We start from the raw sequence: 24,916 nt of genomic DNA, 5'->3' as shown, positions 1-24,916 counted from the left end.
CCCCTCCTGCATGTCCCCCCAGCGTGCCTACCTCCCCACAGCAGCAGGCAAACCTCTTAAGTTTGAGAGGCCAGAGCTGCTGGGGGCTGGCCATGTTGAACAGAGGGGGTTTAGCCAGAGAGGCAGGACGGCACTGGGAGGAGGCCCCCATCCCACCGTCCTCTGGAGCCTTTAATGCTTGGGAAGTTGGTCCCCAGACTCCTTGGCTCTGGGCAGCTGTAGCCCTGTCGGCTTCTTACTTTTCCATAGCACCCTCAGGTGCCCCTCACCCCCAGCGTTCCTGTTTTCTTCTTTATTGTTGCTAAATCACAGCTGACACTTTCCTGGCCTGGGAGTGAGCCCTCAGGTCTTCAGCCGTTCCTTATCGGAAGTGAGAAGGGAAAGAGGATGGGGAAAAGTGACCTTTCCAGAGAGAGGCACTGGCCTGGGAGGGGTGGCGTCCAGCGGGCTGGTGCTGGCCTTGACAGCCCCCTGGATGGGCACCTTCCCCCCGGGGCACCCTTTCCTTCCCTCCCCACGGCTTCCCCGCCCAGGAAAGGCCAGCAAAGCTTCCTTCCTTCCTCTGAGCAGCATGTCTATCTAGGGCAGGCTCATCCCCGGTGACCACACAATGGCCCTTATCAGCTGTGGAGCCAGGCGCAGAGACCCAGCGAACACCAAGTCTCACATATTTCCTGTTTCCACCCAGCGGGTCAGGGCTGGGCCCAGAGCGACCATATCCTGACTGGGGCCAAGAGGAGGGAGAACACTCCCCCTTCCCTTTCCCGGCCTCTCAATCACTGGACTCACCCCCACCTCCAGGCCAGGAGGGGGCCCCCAACAGGAGGCAGGGGTAGGGATGTGTGAGGACTTAAAGGAGGGAAGGGGAGAGGTGGGCACGTGGACAAGCATGCTCCACAAGCAGAAGGGGGGACCGCGGAGACCCAGCCCCAGGGCTCCGTTAATCAGAACGAAGAGGTAGGCATGCTGTCCGCTTTGGTTGTTTTTGCAATTGTTCTCACAACAATCTTGTGAGTGGATTCATTCTTTGTGTTTTACAGACAGCCGAGATTCCTGTGTGGGAAGAGGTGGAACTCGGATTCAAACCCGGGTCTTGACCTCATTCCTGGGTTTCTGGCCCTGCAGGACACCACAGCTGCCTGTGTAATTTTGGAAGGATCACGCCACTCCTTTGAGCTTTGGTTTCTCTGTTTGCCAAGTGACAGGTGCCGTGTGGCAGAGCCCATGATGGTTGTGCAGGCACGAAGGCAGGAGGCGGGCAAGTGTGGGTGTTTGGGGTTCCTCAGGTGTTGAGTGTGTTGGGGCAGGAACAGAGGTTACCATGGAGACCTTGGGGGCAGAAGGGTCTGAGAAAAGGTGGGGCAGAGAGAAAAGATGGTGACATCTTTGGATAGCTGGACATGGGACCGAGGCTCAAGACTAAGGTGAGGAGGGATGAACCAGAGTGCAGAGTAAGCACCTTTTCTGAGTTGTCGGTTGCCAGAAATGCATTCTGCCTCGCAGCAAAGTAAACTAAGTGCCTAATCACATAGGTGGCTCGCCCCAACTGCACCAGGGACCCAGAGGGCCACCATCCTGAAACCTCATCCCATTCCCATCCCGGCAATATCTGCCACTCTCGGACACAGAAAGTCTAGTCTGGATCTACAGGACCCTCGTCCCAGAGTTTAGAAAGGGCCCGTTACTATGTGCCACGGAGTCACACACAAGTGTAAAAGTCATGTTTCTAATTATCCCCCAACACAACAGACACAGAGCACAGACAGCCATGGCCCGCTAGCAGCCAGGGGGACAGTTCTTCATGGTACACACGGCTCCCAGGGTGGAGTATGGATCATAGAGCGACTGCAGCGTCCCTCAGTCTCAAGTCATAGGATGGGCATGATGGTCACAGAGCAGGCTCCCTGAGGTGTCTTCTCCTGGGAGAAGGGCCGTTGAATCACCAGTGGCTGGAGGCAAGTGGTGGGAGGTGGGACTGAGTGCCCACACAGCACCTAGAGAATGCTCTCTGAACACCCTCAAGGTCAGATTCTCCAACATCTAGATTCTGGCTCTCTTCTCTGCCGGCCTCCGCTTCTGGGTGCTAGGGCACTCTAGAGAGAGGGCAGGTTTCTGGCCAGTGACCGCAGCAAGGGTAGGGGCAGATGAGCACGAATGGGCGAGGAACACCCTGGAAAAGTCTGTGCCTTCACAAGAGGACAGGTTGGGGCATGGAGCCTGACCCACCAGCAGAAGTGAACCTGGGTTCAATCTTCTGCTCCGGCCCTGGGACATCCTGGGGTGGGGGTACTGGCAGCAGGACAGTCATCGTCTTGCCCACAACATCTACATGAGAGCCTGGGTGAAGGGGCCCCTCCATCCCACCCACTTAGTCCTTGCTGAAAGCAGGGACCCCAGGCCCTCTGCCTATCTCTCAGGGGGAGAGGCAATGAGATGCCAAGACTCCTGGAACCCAGGGCTGCTTGTGCCAACCAGTCTACAGAGCCTGTGCAAATGTGAGCATCTCTTCCCCCCCCCGCCCAGGCAGCCTGAGGCCCAGGATGGCGTGACAAGAATGCAGGCCTGTGCCAGATGGGGCATGTGCCTGGCAGGCCTGCTTGGGCGGAACTGGAAGTGTGTGTGGGGAAAATCAAGAAACGAGATACAGGCTGGAGGGTCTTCCCACAGCCAGTGGACTGTCCCAGGTCTTCACTGCTGACAAACCAGCTGGTTGCACTCATATCTCAGCAACAAAAACCTGTATTCAAGTGGCCAATTCCAGAGATCTGGACTGGAGAGAGAGCATAGGAGTGTGGCGAGAGCTCCCCCTGGGAGGTGGAGGGTACCTGCTGCCTCTTCTGGGGCCTGGGCCCCCAGCGCTCCTGGCAGTGGTAGGCAGAGCTGGCTGCCAGCTCTGGCCTCCGCCCTGGATCCACTCTCATCCGGGCTCAGATATGTGGTTGGGCTTCACCCAGTAGGTCCTCTGCCAAGGAGGAGCCAGGCTGGATCTGCAGGGATAAAACAGGCGGTGAGCAGAAGTGGGGGGGGGGGGGGGGGGAGGGGGGAGGGGAAGAGCAGGTTTTCCTTTGTGCCTTTCCATCACTCCCATTCTCAAAGGATGCGGCTCCATGGTACAAGTGGGTTCCTAGCCCGTGCCCTTGGAGAACCGATGAGGAGCTCAAGTCCTCTGACAGTCCCCTTCCCCACCAGCATCCCGTACCTTGAAGGGTTTGCTTATCCCCACCACAGAATGTAGACTGTTGCTATAGTAACAGAGGAGAAACTGGTCCTCAGTCTCGGGGATATTGCTGACATTGAAGTATACCTGGAGGGGAGGATGAATAGGAATGGGGTCACCTCCCCAGGCTGGGCCCCACCCAGCGCTCAGCAACAAATCATCCCAGCCTCAGTTCCTTCCAAAGACAGAGCGGTGCTCAGGCAAGCCCTCATGCTGGAGACGTGGAATACCTAGCTTAGGAAAGGGGGCAGGTACCTGGCTCAGCCCATCGTTGAAGGAGACCTGGTTGTCCCTGACCCAGACATAGGACACGTAGTCATTAATGTGGCGCAGCCCCACCTGTGGGAGAGGGGATTGGGCAGTCAGTGGTCTGGGAGGACACAGGACCTATGGCAAGTCCTAAGGAGAGGACGGTTTTACTCCCCAGGCTGGCCATTGTAGCGTATGCACCCTCCCCTTCACTGCCAGCCCCTAGGTGGGCAAGGACCCCCATGGGGGATGAGCATGAGCTCTTCAGCCTGTGCCCAGCTCCTGTAAACCCTCAGGATGGATAAGCCAGAGGAGTATGGCTGATGGACGCCACGCCTTTCCCGCCACATCACCTTGTATAGTCCAATCCAGTCCCAGGGGCTGCTGAGAAAGTCTGGGGTCAAGGAGTAGCTGATCAACATGTCGTTTTCCATGGTCCACAGGCCCTCAGGTATCAGGGTGATCAATGGGGCAGACACCAATGGCTTCAGCTACACGCACGAGTGGGAAAGGGGTTGAAATCCCATAGCATCATTCCTTTCTCTGAGACGAATGTCCTTGCTGGGCCCTTCCAACACATCAGGGTCAGTAGGGGAAAAGAGGGTATGCAAGGGGGTGGGCATCGAACTCCGCTTGGCTGCCCCGAGAAAGTATCAGACCCTGGCTGGCCACCTGGAGGAAGGGGCCAAAGGCTTGTTGGGGGTGGCTGGCCCTGCCAGGGAAGATGGGGATGGGGGCCAGGTGGGTAACCACGCAGAGAGTCAAGTGTTGAGGGGTGATGGTGGGGGAGAATGGGGAGTTGATGACAGGTTTAAGAAAGAAGGCAGAGAGCTGCTCTCAGGCCTCTAGGGTTTGTCAGGAACCCTCCCCAAGGCTCTGGGGAGAACAGCTATAGGCATGTGGAGGGACACAATGGTATACAGACAGACAAACCAGTATGAAAAAGTGAAGGCTGAGGGCAGCCAGCGGGTCACCAAGGGAAGTCAACATCGCCTTGGTCATTCGATGGCAAGATGCGAGGATGGAGGGAGCTCCCTTTGCAACCTGATCCAGGTAGGTTTAGGACAAAAAGGAGACGTCCTACTTCACATAGTAGGTAATAAGCATAATGGAACGCATTAGCCCCAAGGGACGGTACCAAGAGGAAATGGAAACCTGTTCACAAAGGGTCTGGACACGTTTTTGACAGAGCCCTCCACAGCTTCTAAGAGCTGGGATACCTGACCTGGGAGGAGTGGCAGTGGTGTCCTCCTACAGGTCTCCCCTGGGACGTTTGCTGACATTAGAATCCAGGGCTGGAGGGTGTGGGAGGTGGCCCGGCACGGGTGCTCTGTTAAGTGCCAGGCAGCCCAGAAATTCACCTCCAAGTCAAAGGTGCTGGTGACAGGCTTATGGTCACTGATGCAGTACACCATGTGGCTGACGTAGCTCCTCAGGGTCAGGCAGAAGTGGGGGGCTGGCAGTCTCGGGGTGTGGGGGTTGGCCTGGGGCTGCCGCTTCAACCTCCACAGGATGCGGTCGGTCCATGCGGGCTTGCGTTTTTTCTCACTGCGGCGGGGGGGGGGGGGGGGGGGGGGGCGGGTGGGTGGAGAAAAAGAAGGAGAGAAGGGTTGGCAGGAGAACAAGAAGTTACCCCCCACAAGCTTGCTGGAGCCCCTAACACCAGGGGCTATCAGTGGCCCTGAGAGCCCTGGGCCACAGCTGGAGCATGGCATGGCAGCAGACTGGAGGGGGCCCAAGGGAATCAAAATTATGTTGGCTTTTGTCAGACTCCGCCAAGGACCTTCAGTCTGGTCTACGTTTGTATGAATCAAATTGTGATTCGGAACCGTTTCTTTCCAAAGCTTTTCTTCTTTCTTAAACAAAAGCAGCAGTAGCTCAAAAAAGCTGAGGTCTGGACTCAGGAGTCAGACGTGAGCTTGACTTTGGCTTCCCCCTCCCTAAAGGCACAGCCTCAGGAAAGGAAAGGGAAGCATTTGGAGAAGCTGTCTATGCCTGCCATCGATACTGTTTGTTCCACTCTCCACTCCACAGGTGGAGAAATTGAGATTTAGAGGGGAAGCAACTTTCCCAAAGTCACCCAGCTACCGAGTGTGGAGCCAGGATTCAAGGGCAGGCAGCATGACCACAGAGCACACACTCTTCATCACACCAACCCCTCCTGGCCTCAGCCTCCTCATCTGTAAAATGAAGGTAATAAGGGTTGCTGACGTGATTAAATGAGATAAAGCACAAAAAATATTTAGCACGGCGGTAGGTACAAAATAAACTCTCTGTAGTCACTGGCTATTATGACTCTTTGTTCTCAAGAGTCCTCCACTGAGGGACCTCTCACCTGTTTGCTTACAAGCTTCCTTGAAGGGCATGAGGGGCCGTACAGCCCCTGGAGACAAGAGTGCTCTCCTCCCCTAGGTAACTGTAGTTGCCCCAAGACAGGCAAATCTCTCACTCCTAACACAGCTATGCCCAGGCAGCTACTGGTGTTCTCGAAGACTGGCTGGCTAACCAGGTCCTGCCCTCCAAAGGGGGACCCCAAGTCCTGGAATGGGGTGGGGTGAGGGGGAACAGTGGCTGTTCTGGGTTCCTCCCCCCTTTATTTTATTTTATTTTTTAAATTTATTTATTTTGAGAGAGAAAGAGAGTGGGGGGAGAGAGGGAGAGAGAGAGAGAGAGAGAGAGAGAGAGAGAGAGAGAGAGAGAATCCCAAGCAGGCTCCACAATGTCATCACAGAGCCCAATGGGGGGCTTGAACTCATGAACCGTGAGATCATGACCTGAGCCAAAATCAAGAGTTGGACACTGAACCGACTGAGCCACCCAGGCGCCTCCTCCCCCTTTATTTTACGTATTAAAAAAAATTTTTTTAACGTTTTATTTATTCTTGAGAGAGAGCGAGAGAGACAGAGCATGAGTGGGGGAGGGACGAGTGAGAGGGACACAGAATCGGAAGCAGGCTCCAGGCTCTGAGCTGTCAGCACAGAGCCTGACGTGAGGCTTGAACTCACAAACCGTGAGATCATAACCTGAGCCGAAGTCAGACGCTTTACCAACAGAGCCACCCAGGCGCCTCCCCCTCCCCCTTTATTTTAAATGAAGCCAGAGTAGTCAAGCCTGGTCAGATGGTTCCCTACTTTAAAAACTTCCCCCCCACCCCCACCATTTTAAAACCTTTAAGGAGTCTTCATGCCTCCAAAATAAAGCTCAAGTCCCCAAGTATGGCTTTCAAGGCACTCAGGAGTCTCACACCTCTGTCCTACCTTGTCTCCCACCACTGTCCCAGACCCGCCTACCACAGTGACTCTTAAGCCTCAGGACCTTTACTCTTGCGGTTTTTGCTGCCCGGAACACACTTCTTCACAGGGAGAGGCCCAATTCCAAAGCTGTCTTTGTCATAAAGCCAGCTTTGAGCTCTCCTTTTTGCTTCCAAAGCATTTTATACCGGTGCTTCCCTAATTATGTTATACAGCGCGGCCGTTTTGTTTCCCAGTCAGCACGTCGCTTAGCGTGAGCTCGGAAGGCAGGACTGGCTCTTGAGTCCCCTGTGTATTCTCAGCATTAGTACAGAGCCTGGCACATAGTGGGTACTCAATGGTGTATGGAACACAAACTAAAACCCCAAACTCAATCTCTCTCCTCAAAAATGATCATCTAGGGGCGCCTGGGTGGCGCAGTCGGTTAAGCGTCCGACTTCAGCCAGGTCACGATCTCGCGGTCCGTGAGTTCGAGCCCCGCGTCGGGCTCTGGGCTGATGGCTCAGAGCCTGGAGCCTGTTTCCGATTCTGTGTCTCCCTCTCTCTCTGCCCCTCCCCCGTTCATGCTCTCTCTCTGTCCCAAAAATAAATAAACGTTGAAAAGAAAAAAAAAAAAAATTAAAAAAAAAAATGATCATCTAATCCTAACGTATACAGTTTCAGATGTTGATAACCAGTTTGAAATGCTATTTTTGTCTTCTGTTTCATCCCGTTTTAATTAATTAAAAATTAATTAATTAATTAATTAAGTTTATTTTGTTTTGAGTGGAGGGGGGGGAGAGAGAGAGAGAGAGAGAGAGAGAATCTCAAGCAGGTTCTGCACAGTCAGTGCAGAGCCTCACGCTGGGCTTGATCTCACGAACCATGAGATCATGACCCGAGCTGAAATCAAGAGTTGGTCGCTCAACCAACTGAGCAACCCAGGCACCGCCCCCCCGCCCCCTTTTACTGTTTTAAATGAACATTTCCGATGTACTGTTGTCAATTCAACAGCAATAGTCTTCCAGCAACAGAGGCAGAATGGTGTCCTGCTGGTAAACTCTGACTCTGGAATCAGACAACAGGAGTTGGGGGAAGGTCCTGCTGTTATTTAAGAGCTACATGGTTCTGGTTGGTGAACATGTGATTTGAAGAGCGTGGAGGGCTCAGAGGGCAGGGAAGCTCCTCGCCCTCTCCCCATACCTTGCCCTACGCATCTCTTTCATCTGCCTGTTCCTGAATTACATCTTTTTATAATTAACTGGTAATTTAGTTTAAAAAAGAGAGAGAGAGAGAAAGCTAAGTGCCCTTGGGCAAGTGACTTCACTACTCCAAGCCTCAGTTTCTTCAACTCTAAGATGGGGTGATAACAGTACTTACTTCAAAGAGACATTGTGAGGACCAAATAAATTAATGTGCGTCAAGGGAGTGGTCAAAAAGTGCTAACTGGCTGAAGCACATCTGTTTGGGGCTCCTGGGGTTGTTTCAACTTTTCACTCTTCTGAGGACTGGTCAGAGCACATCAGAATGTGCTATTTCCATCCCAGAGACTATAAACAGAATCTCAGAACCTACTGAACCTACATTCAGTACCCAGCAATGCTTATACTTGGTGATGCGCCACATAAATACACCACTCTTCCTTTCAAAGTGTTCCCTCTCCTCAACTTCCCTATCATGGTGACTTCAAGATCTTCCCCAAGACCTGACCACAGCCTGTCTCCCTTTCTTCCTTTTCCATGGCCTGGCCCAGGCTTATCACTGGGCACCTGTATTGTTCTGTCTTTCAACAAAGATTTACTGAGCCCTTATTATATGCCAGGCAACTGGGGACCTGAAAAATGGGATTCACAAGGTCCTCAAAGAGCTTGTTTGACAAACAAAAGACAGGAAGCAAGTTAAATGTGCACAAATTAAATCCCCCCACTTCTCCATTTCTAACAATAACAAGAGCAAAACATGGGGTCCTTCTGTGCATTAGACACTGTGACAGGTGTCTCACAGACTGTTCTAACCCTCTCAACACCGGAAGAATGTCACAGGGCGCATTTTCCTCCTTCTACAAGACCCTGAAGTTCAGAGGTCACCCTGTCCAGGCAGAAGTCGGACGTTTGCCCAGGTCTACGAAGTCCACACTCCTTCCACGGCACTCCCCTGTGGCCAATTCCCAGCAGCCAGAACTGTCTCAGAGCATGCCGTATAGAACTGGACCTCGCTTTTGCTTTTTGGCTGAATGGTGTGACTGAGTATAAGAAATGCTTCTGGATTTTACCGTGTCCTAATTTTTGAAAAATTAAAACCGAGTAACTCTGCATATTTCTCTTTAGGAGCTAGAAAATTGAGCCAATTTACTGACCCTAAAGTAGGGAAGTGTTCCATTTCTAGGTCGGAAATGGACTTTTCCCTTCCGCTCCCTATAGATGGCTTCTAAGTGTCTCACTGAACTCTGGACATGAGTTTTGACTAGATTGAGCATAATAACCTCTGCTCATCGCCTAGTGGAGAGGTTGACCAGGCTCGTGTTGACTGTAACAAAATCCTATCGCAATCCCTGACTTTAACAGGATTTCCCGCTCTGGGCCCTTTCACCCTCCCCTGTAATGGAGCTGACCTCGTTTCTCATTACATCTTGGCTCAGGGACGCTGCTGTGGCTGGGCAGAGCCGTGTGCGTACTATGCCCTGTATACAACTCACTCGCAGCCACTTTGTATGGCTGGTCAGCCTCTTCTCAAGGTGCCTCTCATCGGTGCTGCTGATTGACCGGAACGTCTGCCCTTCTTTCTGCCAAAGTCTGCTGCTTCCTTGACAGCAGCTCTGACTGACTCCTCCTGGCTTCAGCTGTCTGTCTCCTTACCATTTGCTCAACTTCCTTCGGCACTTACAGAGCTCTAGAACCTTTTACTGGCCAACTCTTGGACTTGAGAGTGTTTATTTGGATCTCTTGCTATGGGTGGGTCTCTCGACTAGGCTGGCTGCTCCTTAAATAACTTATCTTTCTTCCTTTTGTCCTCTCAGGCTCCCGATTCAAACATACGCCAGGCACTATGCTACATACCAGAAACGGTCATAAATCAGCTCTCTTCAGGCATTCAGAGTAGAGCAAGAAAAGCACACCGTGTCTTGAGAACAATACCGAAAGCATGATGTGTGCAGGGCTTTCAGGCGGCATGCCGGCAGGAGAGGACTCTCGGTGGGATGGGGGAGGGTCAAGGAAGGCCTTCTAACAGACGTGATGTCTGAACTGAGTTTTCAAGGATGAGTAACAGTTTGGTTACACAGACACACGGCAAGTGCTCAGTAATGGCGACCACAATGTGGGTTGTATCTATCATGTGGAAGTACCTGCTTCCTTCTTAGCAAGGCTTTGCTATCCCAATCCCGCCCTTTCTGCGGCTGCTGGCAAGACCGGCTGTGATTGCGGAGGTACTGCGGGCTAGAGGGAAGCATCGTGGGCCACCAGAGTCCAGAGTCAGGTCTCAGCCCCAATTCTGCCACCAGTGGCTGAGCTTCCTGGGGAAGTCCTTTAACACCTCAGGGACTCTCTAGCCAATCTCAGTCCCTGCTGACCACAGCCTAGACTCAGCTGTAACAATTCCTAGTCTCCTGGTGGTTTCCCTACCATACCTCGGGGTGGGGACAGAGGGACACCTGGCCACATGGCCTGCCAGCAGCTCTCTTCCCGCTGCCAAGTGAGGATTTAAAGTCAACTGGCAGAGGGTCCCAGGCCCCAAGGCTTGGGCCTGTCCCACTGAGGCCTCCCAATTTCCATGATAGCTCTCATTTCCAATGGATGGCTGCGGAGACTGGCGTTCTCCGTGCCGCTGTGGCCCCGGGCCAACTGGCCAGCCAGAACCTGCCCTCTTACCTCTTTTCCAGCCTGTTCTGTTGCCCAGGCTGGACTCTGTTTCCAGAGTTCATGGCCTCTTCTTGTGTACATTGCCCAGGCCGTGACCCCACCCCGTCTTGCTCCACACTCCTGAAATGGCTCACCCTCTCCCCGTTCCGTGGAGGGGCCGCTGTGGCTCTGCCATACCCCTTCCGGCACAGGGCCGTCGGTTCTACCTGTCTCCCTGACCCGGCTGGGGAGATACCTGTTCACTCCCTAAATTCCAGAGGCGCTGCCCTGGAGGCACTTCCCGCCGCCCTCATAAGGCAGCCCTGCTGTGAGGAATAAATGAAGCTGCTGCTCCGGGGGAAACGAAACCCCCAGAACATGTGAGGCGTTCTTCTTTTTCTTTTCTTTTTTTAACATTTTATCTTTAAGTAGTCTCCCTGCTCAACGTGGGGCTCGAACTCACAACCCTGGGATCAAGTGTCGTACGCTCCACCGACGGAGCCAGCCAGGTGCCCCTATTCTTTTTCTTCAAAGAGATGAGAATCCTTGCCAAACTGGGCCAGGGACTCCATGCTGGAGCTGCTTTCAACCCTCGGCCTGAGCTTAAAGTTTTGGCGGTTACCTGGCCCTTTCTTGGCTTCTTAGAAAGGTTTCTGGTAAAACTACCACCTGAAGGCACGAATCTAACAACAGCAGTCGTCACCGTGCTTACCAGGTGCCAGGCACCGGGCTAAGCACATGCAAGGTCTCGTTCAATCCTCAACCCATGAGGAGGGTACTGTTAGCACCCCCATTTTATAGATGACAAGACTGAGGCTTAAACACCTGTCCAAGGTCACGCAGCCGGCGAGGGGCAGAGCTGTACCTCTGACTGCCAGCTGCACCGTCTCTATACTGTTTCCCATAAACTCCTCCCCGCCCCGACAGCTACTATTTCATCTTCCTAAATAGTACCTGATTCACCCACAGCTGGGGCAGGGACACTTCATACCAGTAACTGGCTGAGCCGACATTTCTGTCCCCCTGTCTGGGAGGGACCAGAAGGTCTGGGGAAGTGTGGACAAGGGTGCCCAGAATGCTGAAATACGGTCCCTCCCAAGGGAGGAATGAGCTGCTTCCCCCCTTCCTCCTGCCCTACCTGCCCTGCCCCCACCCCCACCCTGCAGCCTCGTCAGCACCTCCGTGTTCTCCGAGGACAATCTGGGGCAGCGGCTGGCCGGATCTGTTCCCGCTTTCTAACACTTCTCCTGTGAGGCAGCTCCCTCTGCCACTAGGGCCCGTACAACCCGACTTCCCAGGCCTCCTGGCCCCGCACTTCCTCCGCACAGGCTGATTCCAAATCTGCGGAAGGCTGACCCTCTCCTGGTGGAGCCCCCTCACCTGGTATCGTAGTTGTTGGAGTTCTTATCAAACTTGTAGGTGGGCGGGAAGAGCAGAGGGCCCTCCTGGAACTCCCGGAGCAGCGGGTCGTGTTTCTTGGCAATGCTGAGCTAGAGAGAAAGAACAGTCCCATCTCCTAGGAGTCCTGACCCAGTGGCCCAGCACACACTCCATTCAAGGGATGAGCACGTGCCGGCACGCTAGGCAAGAGTCCAGCAACACCTCTTCCCTTCCTCACCGCCGCCCCGGTGGCAGCCTCAGCACCCCATCCCCACTCCACCCCCAGGAAAGCAGCTGGATCCCTTTGTAAACATCACGCGAGATCCCTAGTCCCGCGAGAGGCAGATGCCTGCCATTTCCCAGTCCTTGGACTCTAGGGAGCAGGCTTTGAATTGCATCTGTTTGGGAGCCACTAGCAGACATGTATCACAGTGTATTTGGGTAGCCAGGGTGCCCCCAAAGGGGTAGTATCTCATCCTCCAGAAGGCAAGCAAGCCTGGGGATGGGAAAGACAACAGGGTATAGGAGAGTCAGTGTCTGGTGCGGGGCCACGGCAGGCGGAAGCCCTTCTCGTTCCCCAACTTATTTCACACCCAGCAGCTCCTCCAGGCGAAGACCAGGCCCCTGGGTGCAAAGGGAACAGGGGCTTCAGAGGCTTGGGAATGGAGGACAGGTGCTTAGGAACCTGAGCAGTACTCCCCACATTTGATGTTAGGCCTCCACAATGGGCTCAGATCACCCCTCTGGACCCTTCCTTCATTTGATACCTGATCCTTCTCCCACAGGTCACTGTAGCACCGATTTTTTATGGATTCCCGAACAAAATGCAGCCCAAAGTCCTCGATCCGAAAGTTCATGTCTCCAAACCAGAGAATGAGGCTGCAGAGGGAAACGAAGGCAGCTGAGGGCTATGATGAGGTAAGAGAAGACAGGAGCAATGGACCCCAGGGCCGCTCACTCCTCTGGCACAGAGCTCGAGGGGCAGGTGAGGTGCCAGATGCTGGGAGAGGAGCCAGTAATGGTAACGACGTGGCATGGGTCCTACTGGGCTGTTCTGACGGCCACTTCCTTGTCCTCCAAAGAGGCCAGCCCCTGGGGGCAAGTAGCAAATACAGAGCAGGCTCTAGGCCTCCCACTCCCCCCCTCAACTGGCCACCAGGCAAGGCTGAGAACCAGCTCCCTGTGGGTGACCTCAAGGAAACATGGCCTTCTCAATCTGGGGTGTTCAGAAGTGTCTAGAGCTCCTAGGCGGGCCAGGGAGGCAAAGCTGGATGGGAGAGTAGATGGAGCGTTAGGGAAGAGGCTGGGATAGGGGGGGAGGGGAGCAAAGCTGCCTGAGGAGGATGCTAGCCTGGGCTGACCGCAGGGGCAGCAGTTCGCAAGCACATGCTCACTCATGGTCCAGGATGTTGGGGATGTTCTGCCCCTCAAAATTTTGCATCTCCAGGATCCGGTCAAAGTGCTGCAGCCGCTGGTCATTGTTGGCCATGTGTGGGGGGAGGTGGCAGTTGATGATGCTGACATAGTAGCCATAAAGCTTCAGGCAGATGTTGATGCCCCCTTTGTTCCCCTGGTGGAACAGGTGGGCAGAAGTGTGGGAAGTCACTCTGGGTGAGAATCACCTCCCCTTTCCCATTGCAGGGCCAGACACTCAGCTCCCTGGAGCGACGTCTCCATCTAAGAGCCCAGCTCACCCAATCTGAGGTCTCAGGGGTGCTAAGCTCCCAGGGGCAGGAGAGCAGATATGTGGGGCACTGGCCTGGAAGAATGCTAAGATTCATTTCACCCCCTCTTTTATTTGCTGACCTCTAAAGAACCCAGCCCTCCCCGGCCCAGTGGCAGGAGGCCTCCCAGCTCACAACTCAGACCACAGCTCAGTCCTTACCCAGTACCCGAAGAGGCCAGTGGGGGTGGCTTTAGTAGAGAGGATCTGGACAAAGGGCAAATGCTGATGCTTGGCAAAGAAGAGTAAGAGGAGCCCCTGCATGCGGACACTGGAGACCTACAGCACAGGGGGGACAATGGTCATTCATTTCCCTGCACTGGCTGAGCATGACCCTGCCCAGCCCTGAGGTCAATGGTATCTCAGCTCCAGTCTTACTCCCCTAGCTGCCAAATGATGCATTCTGGGAGCTGAGCAAGTTCCAGTTTCTGTTCTTGGGCTTGGGTGGAAGGCAGGGAAGACAAGGCTGCCAGGGTACCCTGCCATCAGGAGGGCACTGACTCTTCAGTCCCAGTCCCATGGAACCCAGGGGCTCCTCTCACCCATGCTCTGTGGGTCCTTTGGGCACTCTGGGCTGCTACCCCTGTGGGCCAGGACCTCAGAGAGGAATGGCACAATGCAGGATAGTGGCTAAGGGCAGTGGCTTTGAAGTTAGCCAGATCTGGGTTCAAAGCCCAAGAGTATTTGATACTGGGCCAAGTCTCAGTCTATTTTATCATTGATAAAGCAGGAATCTATCTCATCTATCTCACAGATGCTGGAAGGATTAACTGGTAGCTGCTATTTTCTGGTTTAAGGATTTATTTTTTATTTTTAACATTTATTATTGAGAGACAGAGCATGAGCAGGGGAAGGGCAGAGAGAGAGGGAGACACAGAATCTGAAGTAGGCTCCAGGCTCTGAGCTGTCAGCACAGAGCCTGACGCGGGGCTCAAACTCACAAACTGCAAGATCATGACCTGAGCCGAAGTTGGACACTCAACCGACGGAGCCACCCAGGCATCCCATGGATTTTTTTTTTTTTAAGTAATCTACACCCAAAATGGGGCTTGAACTCATGACCCTGAGATCAAGAGTCGCAGGCTCTTCTGATTGAACCAGACACGCGCCCTTGATTTAAAGTTTTTAAAAGTAGGGGGCGCCTGGGTGGCACAGTCGGTTAAGCGTCCGACTTCAGCCAGGTCACGATCTTGCGGTCCGTGAGTTCGAGCCCCGCGTCGGGCTCTGGGCTGATGGCTCAGAGCCTGGAGCCTGTTTCCGATTCTGTGTCTCCCTCTCTCTCTGCCCCTCCCCCGTTCATGCTCTGTCTCTCTCTGGCCCAAAAATAAATAAACGTTGAAAAAAAAAAAAATAAAGTTTTTAAAAGTAAATTAGGTGGCAGGGTGGCTTGGTCAGTTAAGCATCTGACCTTGGCTCACGTTATGATCTTATGGTTTATAAGTTCGAGCCTCACACTGGGATTGCTGCTGTCAGCACAGAGCCTCTTTTGGATCCTCTGTCCCCCTCTCTCTGCCCCTCCCCTGTGAGCATGCACATGCACATTCAAAAATAAACATTTAAAAATAAATACATACATACATTAATACATAAATAAATAAAAGTAAATTTAGGGGGAGGGGTCCGCTTCAGTTACTTAATCATATGACTCTTAATTTTGGCTCAGGTCATGATCTCACCAGTTGTGAGATCAAGCCCTGAGTCAGTCTCTATGCTGACAGCATGGAGCCTGCTTGATTCTTTCTCTCTGCCCCTTTGTCTCTCTCCCTCCCTCTTATAACCATTTTACGAAATTAAAAAATACATATAAGTAAATTCAGGGAGGGGTGCCTGGATGACTCAGTCGGTAGAGCATGTGACCTTGATCTCAGGACTGTGAGTTCAAGCCTCACGTTGGGTGTGGAGCCTACTTAAAAAAAAAAGAAGAAAGTAAATTCAGGTAAAAAACATGAGAGAGCCTTCTAGGGTGCTAAACGTATTCTGTATCTTGACTTGTTGACTTGACAGGTGATAATATTGGTGCATATACACATAAAAATCCATAAAAAATACACTTAATTTTGCAAACATTATAGGTCAATGGAAAATTAAGAAAATGCTCCACAAAATAATTATACTCTGTGGTTCGTTGCATTTCCATAAAGGCAATGAGAGCAAGCATAGTGGACATATGTTTACGGGCTGGGGAGAACGGCCACCATCTATACAAACCCTTCATACCGCATTTAACTTCTGCACCAATGTCCCTGTTCTGCAGATGGAAGGCTGAGGCTCAAGGAGACTAAGGAACCAGTAGGACTACTTAGATAACAGTAACAGAGGTCTGGGATCACCAAAATCCTTGCTCTCTTTGAGGTGGGGAGGGAAAGGGCCCTAGCCAGTGACCCTCTCACTCAGCTTCAGGCTGTCTACACCTACCACCCGAGTAGCTGTTTCCGGAGCATGAGGTGCAGAGGCCAAGGAGGAAATCCCCGGGTGGGGAGTGTGTACTGGGGCCTTCCAGGAATTATGAAACTTGATGCCGCAGGCCAGGAGCTTTGGCACAGTGGAGGAGTCAAAGCAGGGAGAACCCCAAACCCAGGAAGGAGTGAGGGAGGCGTGGAAACCTAGGGCTGGGTAGAGGTTGCTACAGATGTGTCCTCAGCCCCACCTTCCAGCCCCAGTCTTGGTCTCTCCCATTCACAAGCACAGGATAATGGACCGGACTAAGGAACCGATAAAGATCCAGGAAGGGCTGTCAAGCTTAATCCTAATCCACGGAGCAGGTCTGGGCCACTGGGACCCAGCACAAAGGCACCAGTCCACTCTGTGAAGCAGCAGGGACGGGTGGGGAAGGGGGGGGTGGCAGAGGCAGGAAAGCCTCAGACTGGGAGAAAGGGTGGGGCCACGGTGGGGGGGGGGGAGAAGGCGGGAGAGGGGAAGTTGGGTTGGAGGAAGTGAAGTAGGAGGAGCTAAGGAAGGGCCTAAAGGGAGGCAGATAGGGGCTCTGGAGCAGGCAGAGGGCGTCAGGCCCAGGCTTCTCAACCTATAATTGGCAAACTCCTGCCAAAGGAAGAGGCTGCAAGCAGGGCTCACCCCTTCCCCTCAATTCTTGGCTAGGGGAAGGAGGGACGTCTAGCTGCTTTGGGTGCCAGCCCCTCAGGCAGTCCTCCCAAACATGGGAGGCTGCATGGGTGGAATGGGTTGTGTCCCTGCCACAAGCTGAGCTAATTTCCTTGGCTCCATTCCATTCCACCAATCCCTTGCCAGTTAGCTGGGGCGCAAGGAGGCCTCCAATCTTGGGAAGAGAGTGGGTGGTGGGAGTAGTGGTTCTGCCCTCACAGAGGCTCTAGCTCCTCGTCTGTAGAAAGAGGCCTGAGTTTCATCTGGAGAAGACCAAGGGCTTGGGGGTTGGCCTTTTCTAGCCTCAGCAGCAGGACAAAACTTGTATTCCCTCCTCCTGGCTCTGCCCTCAAGAGGACTCACATCTGTTGCCTTGGCATCTTTAGGCAAACTGGGGTAAGAGAATCAATTCTGAAGAAATCCAGTCGCCCAGGGAGAGGAATAGAGGAATTCTGGTATTTCCCAGAAGCACTGGATGAGGCGCTCTGAATGGGAGGATGCTCCATCTCTCAGCTGCGCAGGACATAAAGGTGAAGATGCAGCAATCTAGAGCCTTCCTGTGGAGTCTCCTATGGTCTAGTTTCCCCAAAGAATACTGGCCTTTCAGACTGAGAACTATTTTCCTCCCCATCTATCTCCCCTCTCCTAACCTCTGGGCCCCTAGAAGTTGAGGCACATGTCCTCTATGATCAGAGGACACCCTCGGATACCAGCAAGCTAGCCTTGGGATACCTGTCAGCCTCAGAGCTCACCAATATAGCACTAAAGTATAGTAATCAAAAACATGGGTTATGAAGTTTGAAAGATATGGATTTAAATCCCAGATAGCCTGTGTGACCTCTGAGTCTTGGTTTTATCTGTAAAATAGCCATATTTCAAAAATTATGGTTTCTAAGTAATGTATATGGAAAGCTTATTTACAATGCTTACTACCAAGTAAGCACTCGATACATGTTAGCAGTTATTATTATATTCAGGGACTTCAGGCTGGGCATGTGAGTAGAGATGGAGGCTGGCGGTAGGGTAGGCACTGAGGTGTTAATAAGCTCCCCCCTCCACCCCCCCGGATTCTCCCAATCTGAAAAATATCAAGGTGTTAAACTAACCCCCGCGGTCCCAGCTCAGCTCCAGCTACATTGGAAAGACACAAGGCAGACAAGGAGCACCAGGAAGCCAGGTGCAACTGAAGTTCAGGCCTTTAAATAAATGGAAACAGCATGAAAGCCTGAGTGGGAGACCAAAGGACTGGGGGTTAGTGAGGAGAGGGGAGATACATTTCAAACTGCCCATGAACTTGTAAGTTACCTTGACGAAGGTCAGAGGGGAAAGCACATCCATGAAGAAACTGCTCCATGGGTCTTCAAAGGCAGTGTCAGAAAGGAGGCTCATGATCCCACACTTCATTTCCTGCAAACTGCCCATCCCAGGTCAGAGGATCTCCCCCTGGCCTAGAGGGTACTGCCTCTGCCACGGACATTTAATACTGCCCTCAGCACTTTCAAACCTTGGGTACTCATGACCGTGATCTCTCCCTCCCCTGGCTGTTGATCGCCAACCCTTCGCCATCACTAACTCAGGACAAGAGACACTGACTGGCTGAAAGCTCCTAGCCTTCAGACTCCAGAGCAAGGGAGGACAGGTCACAGTTCCCCGTGGGGACGATTTGGGACTGGCTGGGCTTACCTATCTCAGATATGGGGAAGGGTGAGGGGGCATTGCAGACACCTACCCAATGACATACATGTCCACACTCAGGTTCTCTTTGTTGAGCTGAAGAAGATCACTGAGGTCTAGAGGAGGTGCTGCAGAGGCCACGTTCCACGTCACAACATGGATGCTGTGGAAGGGATGCAAAGGGAAGTCGTGGAGGAAGGAGGGTAAGACCTTATCCCGGTAACAAACGGGCCGAGGCCCGCTAACGGCCGCACCACGATCCCCTGCAATCGTAGTGGGAAATGTGTTTCTGCACCTGGGTGTGGGAAGAGGTGCACTGAACTGCAGGCTCTTCATCCTGACTTCCGTCCTGAAGCAGGACATTTCCATCCTGCTTTGGCTCCTCCATGCAGGCCCACAGCTGCCCACACCTGGCAGCATGGGTGCTGCTAACATCAGCAAAGCTGCTCAAAGTTTTCTGGGGCAGGCAAGGGAAGGGGTGGGGATGGGGTGGGTCGTCAGGAACTTAATAATTCCACCAGCCATTCACACCTCAGGGCTCCTAAGACCACCAGAAAGATTCTGGAGGTTCAGTTTTTACCTTGTAAGAGGCCTCAGCACTACAAGACAGGAGAATTTCAAAAATAACAGAGATAACAATACCACATTCCCTTCCTTCCTTCTTCCTAGGAGGTCCCTGGAGCATAACCAAATTCTGCCAAACATTTCAGGGAGCCCAAAGAGAAGATCCTAAATAACAAGGTTCTCAACATCTCTCTCAAGAGTCTACCCTCTCTTGGGAAAAGTCATCAGTTGGATAACATCCTCAATCCTTGGCTTCATGCTAGGGAAGCAACAGAACTTAGATCAGCAGCTCTCAATAACAATGGATCACATCAGAGGCTCCGGGGAAAAGACACTTGCAGATCTCTTTAATTGAATAGTTACAGCAATACTCCAAGAGAGCCCGATTCTGCTCAGTACAGAGCAGGCAGGAGCTACAAACCCTGCAGAGACCAAAGACAGCCACCAATCCCTAGGTGAGTCCTAGGGACACTATGAGGAGAGGATCTGCAGCAGCTGCAAACCGAGAATGGGAACAGCTACAAGGGGGTTGAGAGAGGTGGCAGAGAAGGGCAGGACGTCTAAAAACATCTCTTCTTCACCAGATCCTGTTCTTAGAGGTCCGTGTTCTAAAAAGCACAATTTGAAATTCTTGGCCTTTTTAAAACAACTTCCTGCCCCTCCCTATGAACATCAACTAAACAATACACAAACCACCTTTCTAGGCATTCGGCCAGAGATTCTGGGCTACGTTAGTTTAAGATCTCCCCCTGCTGTCCAACAAAGGATTAAGAAAAGCAACCCTTTTAGTGCAAGGCTCTTTGTTTTCCCACGGACCAGCTCTAAATGGATGGAGAACAAAAGTCGGGATTTCTTGCCCTCACTCTCAGATCCGACGATTAGCAGCAAATCCCTGCATTGTGACTTGCACTAAGTTGGTGATTAGCGCTGTTCTTTGCTAAAGAGCAAGCATGGGACCAGGCTATATCCCTTCGCTAAAGGATCTTACCTAAATCTGATTTCGGATTTCAGGAGATCACAACGGGATCAGGCAGACCCCGTGATGTACGTGCTGATCAAAAGAATAAGATTTCTACTCTAGAGCTGACAGAAGAATGCCTTGTTATGTCTTTAACTTCAGACAGCCCGACACCGCTGCCTCCGCCAGCAGCAAACTGAGACACCTGCTTGGGGCACCCAAATAGGAACGAGCTCGGCGGCTTGAATTTGGAGGGGGCGCGGGGCTTGGGCCCAAAACAGCCCACTCGACATCGGCTTGGGAGAACTGGGGAGGGCCTCTGAACTAGAATCAGCCCTGTAGGCCTGGTCCTTTCTCTCCCAGTCTAGTTCTACCCCAGATCCGCAGCCCGGAATGGGTAGGAGGCAGGGATCCTGCCCGGAGCAGGACGGCCTGCCTGCAGCCGCCTTCCTCACCTAAGCGTCTTGCCTCTCGGTTCGGTTAATTTCCGTGGGTTCACAGCCGCCATCGTCCCAAGCAGCGGCCCGGCCGCCTCGTGTGTCCCCGCCACAGCCGCTCCTGGCCCGATCCGCCTCCCTCCTGCAGGAGGTCCCGGCCAGCTTACTCTCACCAATTGTTTTCCTTCCGGATTCTGACTCTCCGCCTCAGCTTCCGTAAGAGGCGGGGCTTGAGGGCACGAAGGGCTCTGAGTGGCTCGGCCCGGAGGAAGAGGCGGGCCTCTCCAACGAGCGCGAAACGGCGAAAGGCTGCGAGGAGAGAGGCTTGGGGGATCCGGGCCGTAAGACAGGCACGTCTCTGTGTCGTCAGAACCCGACGCAACGATGCCCCGCCCGGCGCGCCGGGCATCTGTCACCGCCCCCCCGTGGCTCCCAGGGTGCCCCGCGCGAGGCCGGCCGGGAGGGGCTGTCTTCCGGCGGAAGCTGCTGCGAAGCCAGCACCAGCATCCTCGAGCCGGCGCGTCTCCCTATCGTTGGAAATGGGGTCTCTGACCTCTGCGCTGTGCCCCTCCACCTCCCCAACGCCCAGAGACCCAAAGGGCGAAGGTTGAGGGTGGGGTGGCAGCCCAGCCACTGTCCTGCCTGTAAACCAGTCTCTCTGCCCCTCATCTACAGGTAATCGCTCTCATGTTGGTCATTGAGCTCCTCCGTCGTTCCTCTCCACTCCCACTTTAAAGTGCTTCTCGCTTTTCAAACTCATTAGGTTATTTATTACACGTTAGACGCTGGAGGTTCCTGGACTCTTAAAAAAAAAAATTAGCCACCAAAGAATGAAAAACCACTCCCTATATTTGATGAATATCAGATGATTATTTTGCCAAAGATTAACACAGATTTTCTTCAGATAACTGGTTCTTAATCTTTTTTGGCAGTGGGGAGGACGGTGCATGGGATTCCTTTGAGGATCCGATGAGAACCATGACTCCCCAGAAGAATGCACAATTTCACAAACAAGTGTTATGAGGTTCACAGACCTGGGACTTTTTTTTTTTTTTTTTTTTTTAATGTTTTGATGGGTAGGATGGTAAAAAAAAAGAGGGAGATGTGAAGAGGAGAAGAGACCAAAGCAAAAGGGAAATACTACCAATATAAAGTGGCAGAATTCCTTTCAAATACGTGATGTCTGCGTAAGTACAATGACGGGGGGATGTTTTAATTTACAGAAATTGGCCTGCAAAAAATTTTGGAGATATCTTGTATTTTTTTCTAATCCTGGTAAAATGGAGGACATCAGCAGAAGTTGGAGCATATCTAAGTTGTAAAATGGACATAAGGACATCACCAATAAGCTGGACTCCAGAAATCTCTGTCTAGGATTTTATTAGACTGCTTTTCTCCCCCCAATATACCTGTTTCGGAAGATTGAGACAAAAAGGCACAAACTCACATTAAATAAACAAGGTAATCTAATCAGTTCTACAAAGTGTATTTTGTAAAAGAAGTAGCACTAGGAACCAACCGAAATAAGTCAGGGAGTCCCAGCAGGGACTATAAGAGGACTTGGGAAGATATACACATGCCCACAATACTGACCCCGTCCCTGACCTCTCTCGACGAGAAGGCCAGAGCCCGGCATCCCCCCTTAACAGAGGCACTGCTGCTTCAAACTGGGACTATGACCCTGGAAATCTAATGGAAGCAGCTAGTCTGCAGGGGCACGGCACACCCTCAGGTACTATCCCCGGAGCTGAGCCTTGCATCAGAAGCCCCTCTCGGTGCTAGTCAGTTGGGGGGTGGGTGAGAGGGTAAGGGGGATACTTAAAAGCCAACACTGTTGCCCAGCAGCAACACTATCCGTGGGGATAGAATAGACCAGGGACACCCCTCCTTATGTTTCTGTGGGTTGGAGCCCCAGATCCAGCTGACCTCAGGAAATTCTAGCTCAGCTCATGTGGATGCTTTCAAACTGGGGCAACAGGTGGATGTGGGAGGAGCCAGAGAAAAGCCAGATAAAGAGCAAGCCCCCAACTCCACGGAGTTGGAGTGGTATGTGTGGATCTTAAGAGAAGAGCTGAAGCAAGGAGACTAACATCTGCTGACCCTCAAACTACCTGTCTGCTGAGAACATCATGGTTCGTTTCTCCCAGGATGACCCACATCTGGACTTAGATGATGAATGAAGAAGGGAAAACGTTAAGCACAAATATAATTATAGCTAATACAGAGCTTGTAGGAAAACATTAACATTTTTCTCCAGTAGTAATGCTTCACTTTCCCAGTCAAAGAGAAGCTACCAGCAGTCGGGATCCTAATAACCAACTGAACTGCCCCAGATCCATTACTGTAGACCCCACAAGGTGAGGAGACTGAAAGGAAGGTGTAACAGGACATTTCCTGGTCCCAAAGAGGCCTCAATGAAGGTGGGAGACAACCACACTGAGGGGTCTGAGTCCATCCACTGTTGCCCCAACAGGGCCACAGGGAAGCATCCATCAGGATGTCACAGGTGCAACCCTGTGAAACATTCCCTTATTGCACTTAGAAATGAGTAAGGCAAAACAAACTGACAAGAACATAAGGATAAATGATCCCATCCTACTTCTTGCTCCCCCAACACAGATTTGGTCTCTTAATCAGCCACCCCACCCAGGCTGGCATGGGCTTGGATCACAACACGCTTGGCTAACAACATACCTCACAAGGCTTGGGAGATGTCGGATGACACCACAGCTATCTCGGATTCTCCCCCCGGGAAGGCATGCTTGGGTTTTGCCAAGTCGTACAAAACCATGAAGCACTCAGCAGCTTCTACCTCCCTTGGAGTCGACTTTTTCACTGGCCTACTATGGTAGAGTTCTATACCACGATCACTACTTGCTTTTGATTGTCCAGGACAGAACTCAGCATGGGGGTGGGATGAGCTGAGTCCTTGATCCCCAAATTCCTTTCCGGTAGCTGGAGACAAGAGGGAACATGTTCTGCTGGGGAAAAGCTTTTTGCATGCTTGTTTTGTGCAGCAAGAAAAGATCAGGACCCTTCTGTCCTGACCAGCCTCAAAGACAGGGCAGGAATGTGAGAAAGCACAGAGAAAAGAGGATTATTGCTGAGTGGCAGCACCAGCCCAAAAGGGAAGAGGAGCATGGACATACAGAGCTCCTCAGGGGGGTGGGCACACTAATTAGTACATACAGGGCAGACTCAGTTCTAAGGGCCATACTGGACAGGTCCCTCCAGGTGGAGAGTTGACCCGGGCGTATCATGGGCTCTGTGAGGTTCAGACAGAGTGGGCAACAGGAGGGCCGAGAAGCCATAGGTGTTTCTAAGACTAGTGACCAGAGATGCGATGCCTGGGGCAGAGGTTATCTGAATTTGTTGAATTTTTAAAACAGACTGGCTGGGCCCTGGGTACTTCCTCGGTGCTTACGGCACATGAACAATGGGTTACTGAGAGCAGAGATCACAGTTAGGAAGCCACACTGCTGTTCTGTGGAAATGGAGGAAAAAACTGTATTTCCAACTCATCTCCTCTCCCCAGGTGAGCACTCAAATTTGCAAAGATCTGCCCAGGAAGCAAAATACCTCAGTTTATCCCAAGGTTGAAAACAAACAAACTTAAATCATTTAAATCACCACATCACAAAAGGCAGCTATTTTGAAAGACTAAAAATGTCACTTGGAAATAAAGGGAGGGGCACACAGAAATGGGCTGAGAACACAATGGCTGGAGAGGGAGGAGCTGTAAACACAGCAACCTACAGGCCATGTATCTCAGAGGAGCAGGCTCCCGTACACGCGGGCTTCATAATACCAGACGGTCTATTTGTTCACAATATTGAAGGGCATCTAGAATTAGCTACAGTAAGGGATCGAAAGTTGCCTGAAGAATGGGCACAGAAAGGCTGCGTCCGAAGATGGCCTGTCACTCGGGAGGGTGGAGCTGCTGGGCCTTCCTGTTGACCACTGTCTTGCAAAACTAGAAAAGAAATACAATTATTAAGGAAGCAACAGAGGAAAATAGAAGCACACTGTAAATCGTCATTGATGGGGGAATTTCAAAAGGAGGAAAGATGCCAGTTGGGGGTTGGGGTCAGGGGAGGAAACTAAGGCCCAAGCAGCTGGCATTGCACCAATCCACTTGATCTTACTGTTTTATCTCTCAGAAGTTCTCAAGCACATGAGGCAGGGAGAGCAAGCTGAGGTCCACGCTACTGCTAAGACCCCAGGCCCCTCAGCTCCTTAGTGGTAGAGGACAACCAGATTTTATTTGATAAGATAATTTTCTCTCAGAGCCTGATGGGAAGCAGGGCCAGGTTTTCAATGCCATGACCAAGCCGGCTCTGAGCTGCTGGAATACCAGGAGTCTGGGGAGGTATGTAGGGCTCTGGGGGCTAAGAGAAGGACAGGGCTTGGGCAAGAGTGACAGCATGAAACAAGGAACATCTCATTCTGGTCCTATGACCTGGGCAGAAATACTCTCCAAGCATCTGAAAGATGCTGCCTCTGATGAGGACAGCTACTTAGTATGGGATCAGGAGGTCTAAAGAACAAG

At 52.2% G+C, this 24,916-nt stretch overlaps 2 protein-coding genes and 1 long non-coding RNA gene across 6 annotated transcripts in view; 1 reads left to right on the top strand and 2 right to left on the bottom strand.

Annotated features, from left to right (window-relative positions):
* Positions 1-1,712: 1,712 nt before the first annotated feature.
* INPP5K (inositol polyphosphate-5-phosphatase K) lies at positions 1,713-20,684 on the bottom strand. Of its 4 annotated transcripts, none has more exons than XM_045490473.1 (12): positions 20,386-20,684; positions 18,464-18,571; positions 18,040-18,148; positions 13,798-13,914; positions 13,307-13,482; positions 12,680-12,791; positions 11,913-12,022; positions 4,828-5,014; positions 3,820-3,957; positions 3,473-3,556; positions 3,200-3,304; positions 1,713-2,987 (listed from the first exon to the last, which is right to left on the bottom strand). In XM_045490473.1, the coding sequence occupies exons 1-12, from the start codon at positions 20,436-20,438 to the stop codon at positions 2,928-2,930; spliced, it is 1,359 nt and encodes a 452-aa protein (XP_045346429.1). In that variant the 5' UTR covers positions 20,439-20,684; the 3' UTR covers positions 1,713-2,927. The 4 variants fall into 4 exon arrangements, with proteins under 4 accessions (XP_045346429.1, XP_045346431.1, XP_045346428.1 ...); XM_045490475.1 differs by lacking the exon at positions 20,386-20,684 and adding an exon at positions 18,704-18,835 and having other exon boundaries at positions 18,040-18,141; XM_045490472.1 differs by lacking the exon at positions 20,386-20,684 and adding an exon at positions 18,704-18,834.
* Positions 20,685-20,786: 102 nt separating this feature from the next.
* Positions 20,787-21,837, top strand: LOC123604421. Its single transcript, XR_006715324.1, has 2 exons — positions 20,787-21,042; positions 21,591-21,837. It is a non-coding gene; the product is annotated as an uncharacterized LOC123604421 (long non-coding RNA).
* Positions 21,731-24,916, bottom strand: part of PITPNA (phosphatidylinositol transfer protein alpha) — a 40,507-nt gene continuing 37,321 nt past the window's right edge. The window contains exon 12 of the mRNA XM_045490478.1: positions 21,731-24,340. The gene's annotated coding sequence lies outside the window, so the exon portion shown is untranslated. The remainder of the gene's footprint in view (positions 24,341-24,916) is intronic.

Source organism: Leopardus geoffroyi, chromosome E1 (genome assembly GCF_018350155.1).
Source record: "Leopardus geoffroyi isolate Oge1 chromosome E1, O.geoffroyi_Oge1_pat1.0, whole genome shotgun sequence".
NCBI lineage: Eukaryota > Metazoa > Chordata > Mammalia > Carnivora > Felidae > Leopardus > Leopardus geoffroyi.
This window is presented reverse-complemented; position numbering and strand designations above follow the sequence as displayed.

Excerpts from the sequence above, each read along its gene's own strand:
- INPP5K (XM_045490472.1), bottom strand. The coding sequence starts at position 18,828 with ATGCTGCCAGGTGTGGGCAGCTGTGGGCCTGCATGGAGGAGCCAAAGC. Across the intron at positions 13,483-13,797 it reads CTGGCCTCTTCGGGTACTGG|GGGAACAAAGGGGGCATCAA; the intron begins GTAAGGACTGAG and ends CTGTTCCACCAG. Across the intron at positions 5,015-11,912 it reads TCCAACAACTACGATACCAG|TGAGAAAAAACGCAAGCCCG; the intron begins GTGAGGGGGCTC and ends CCCCCGCCGCAG.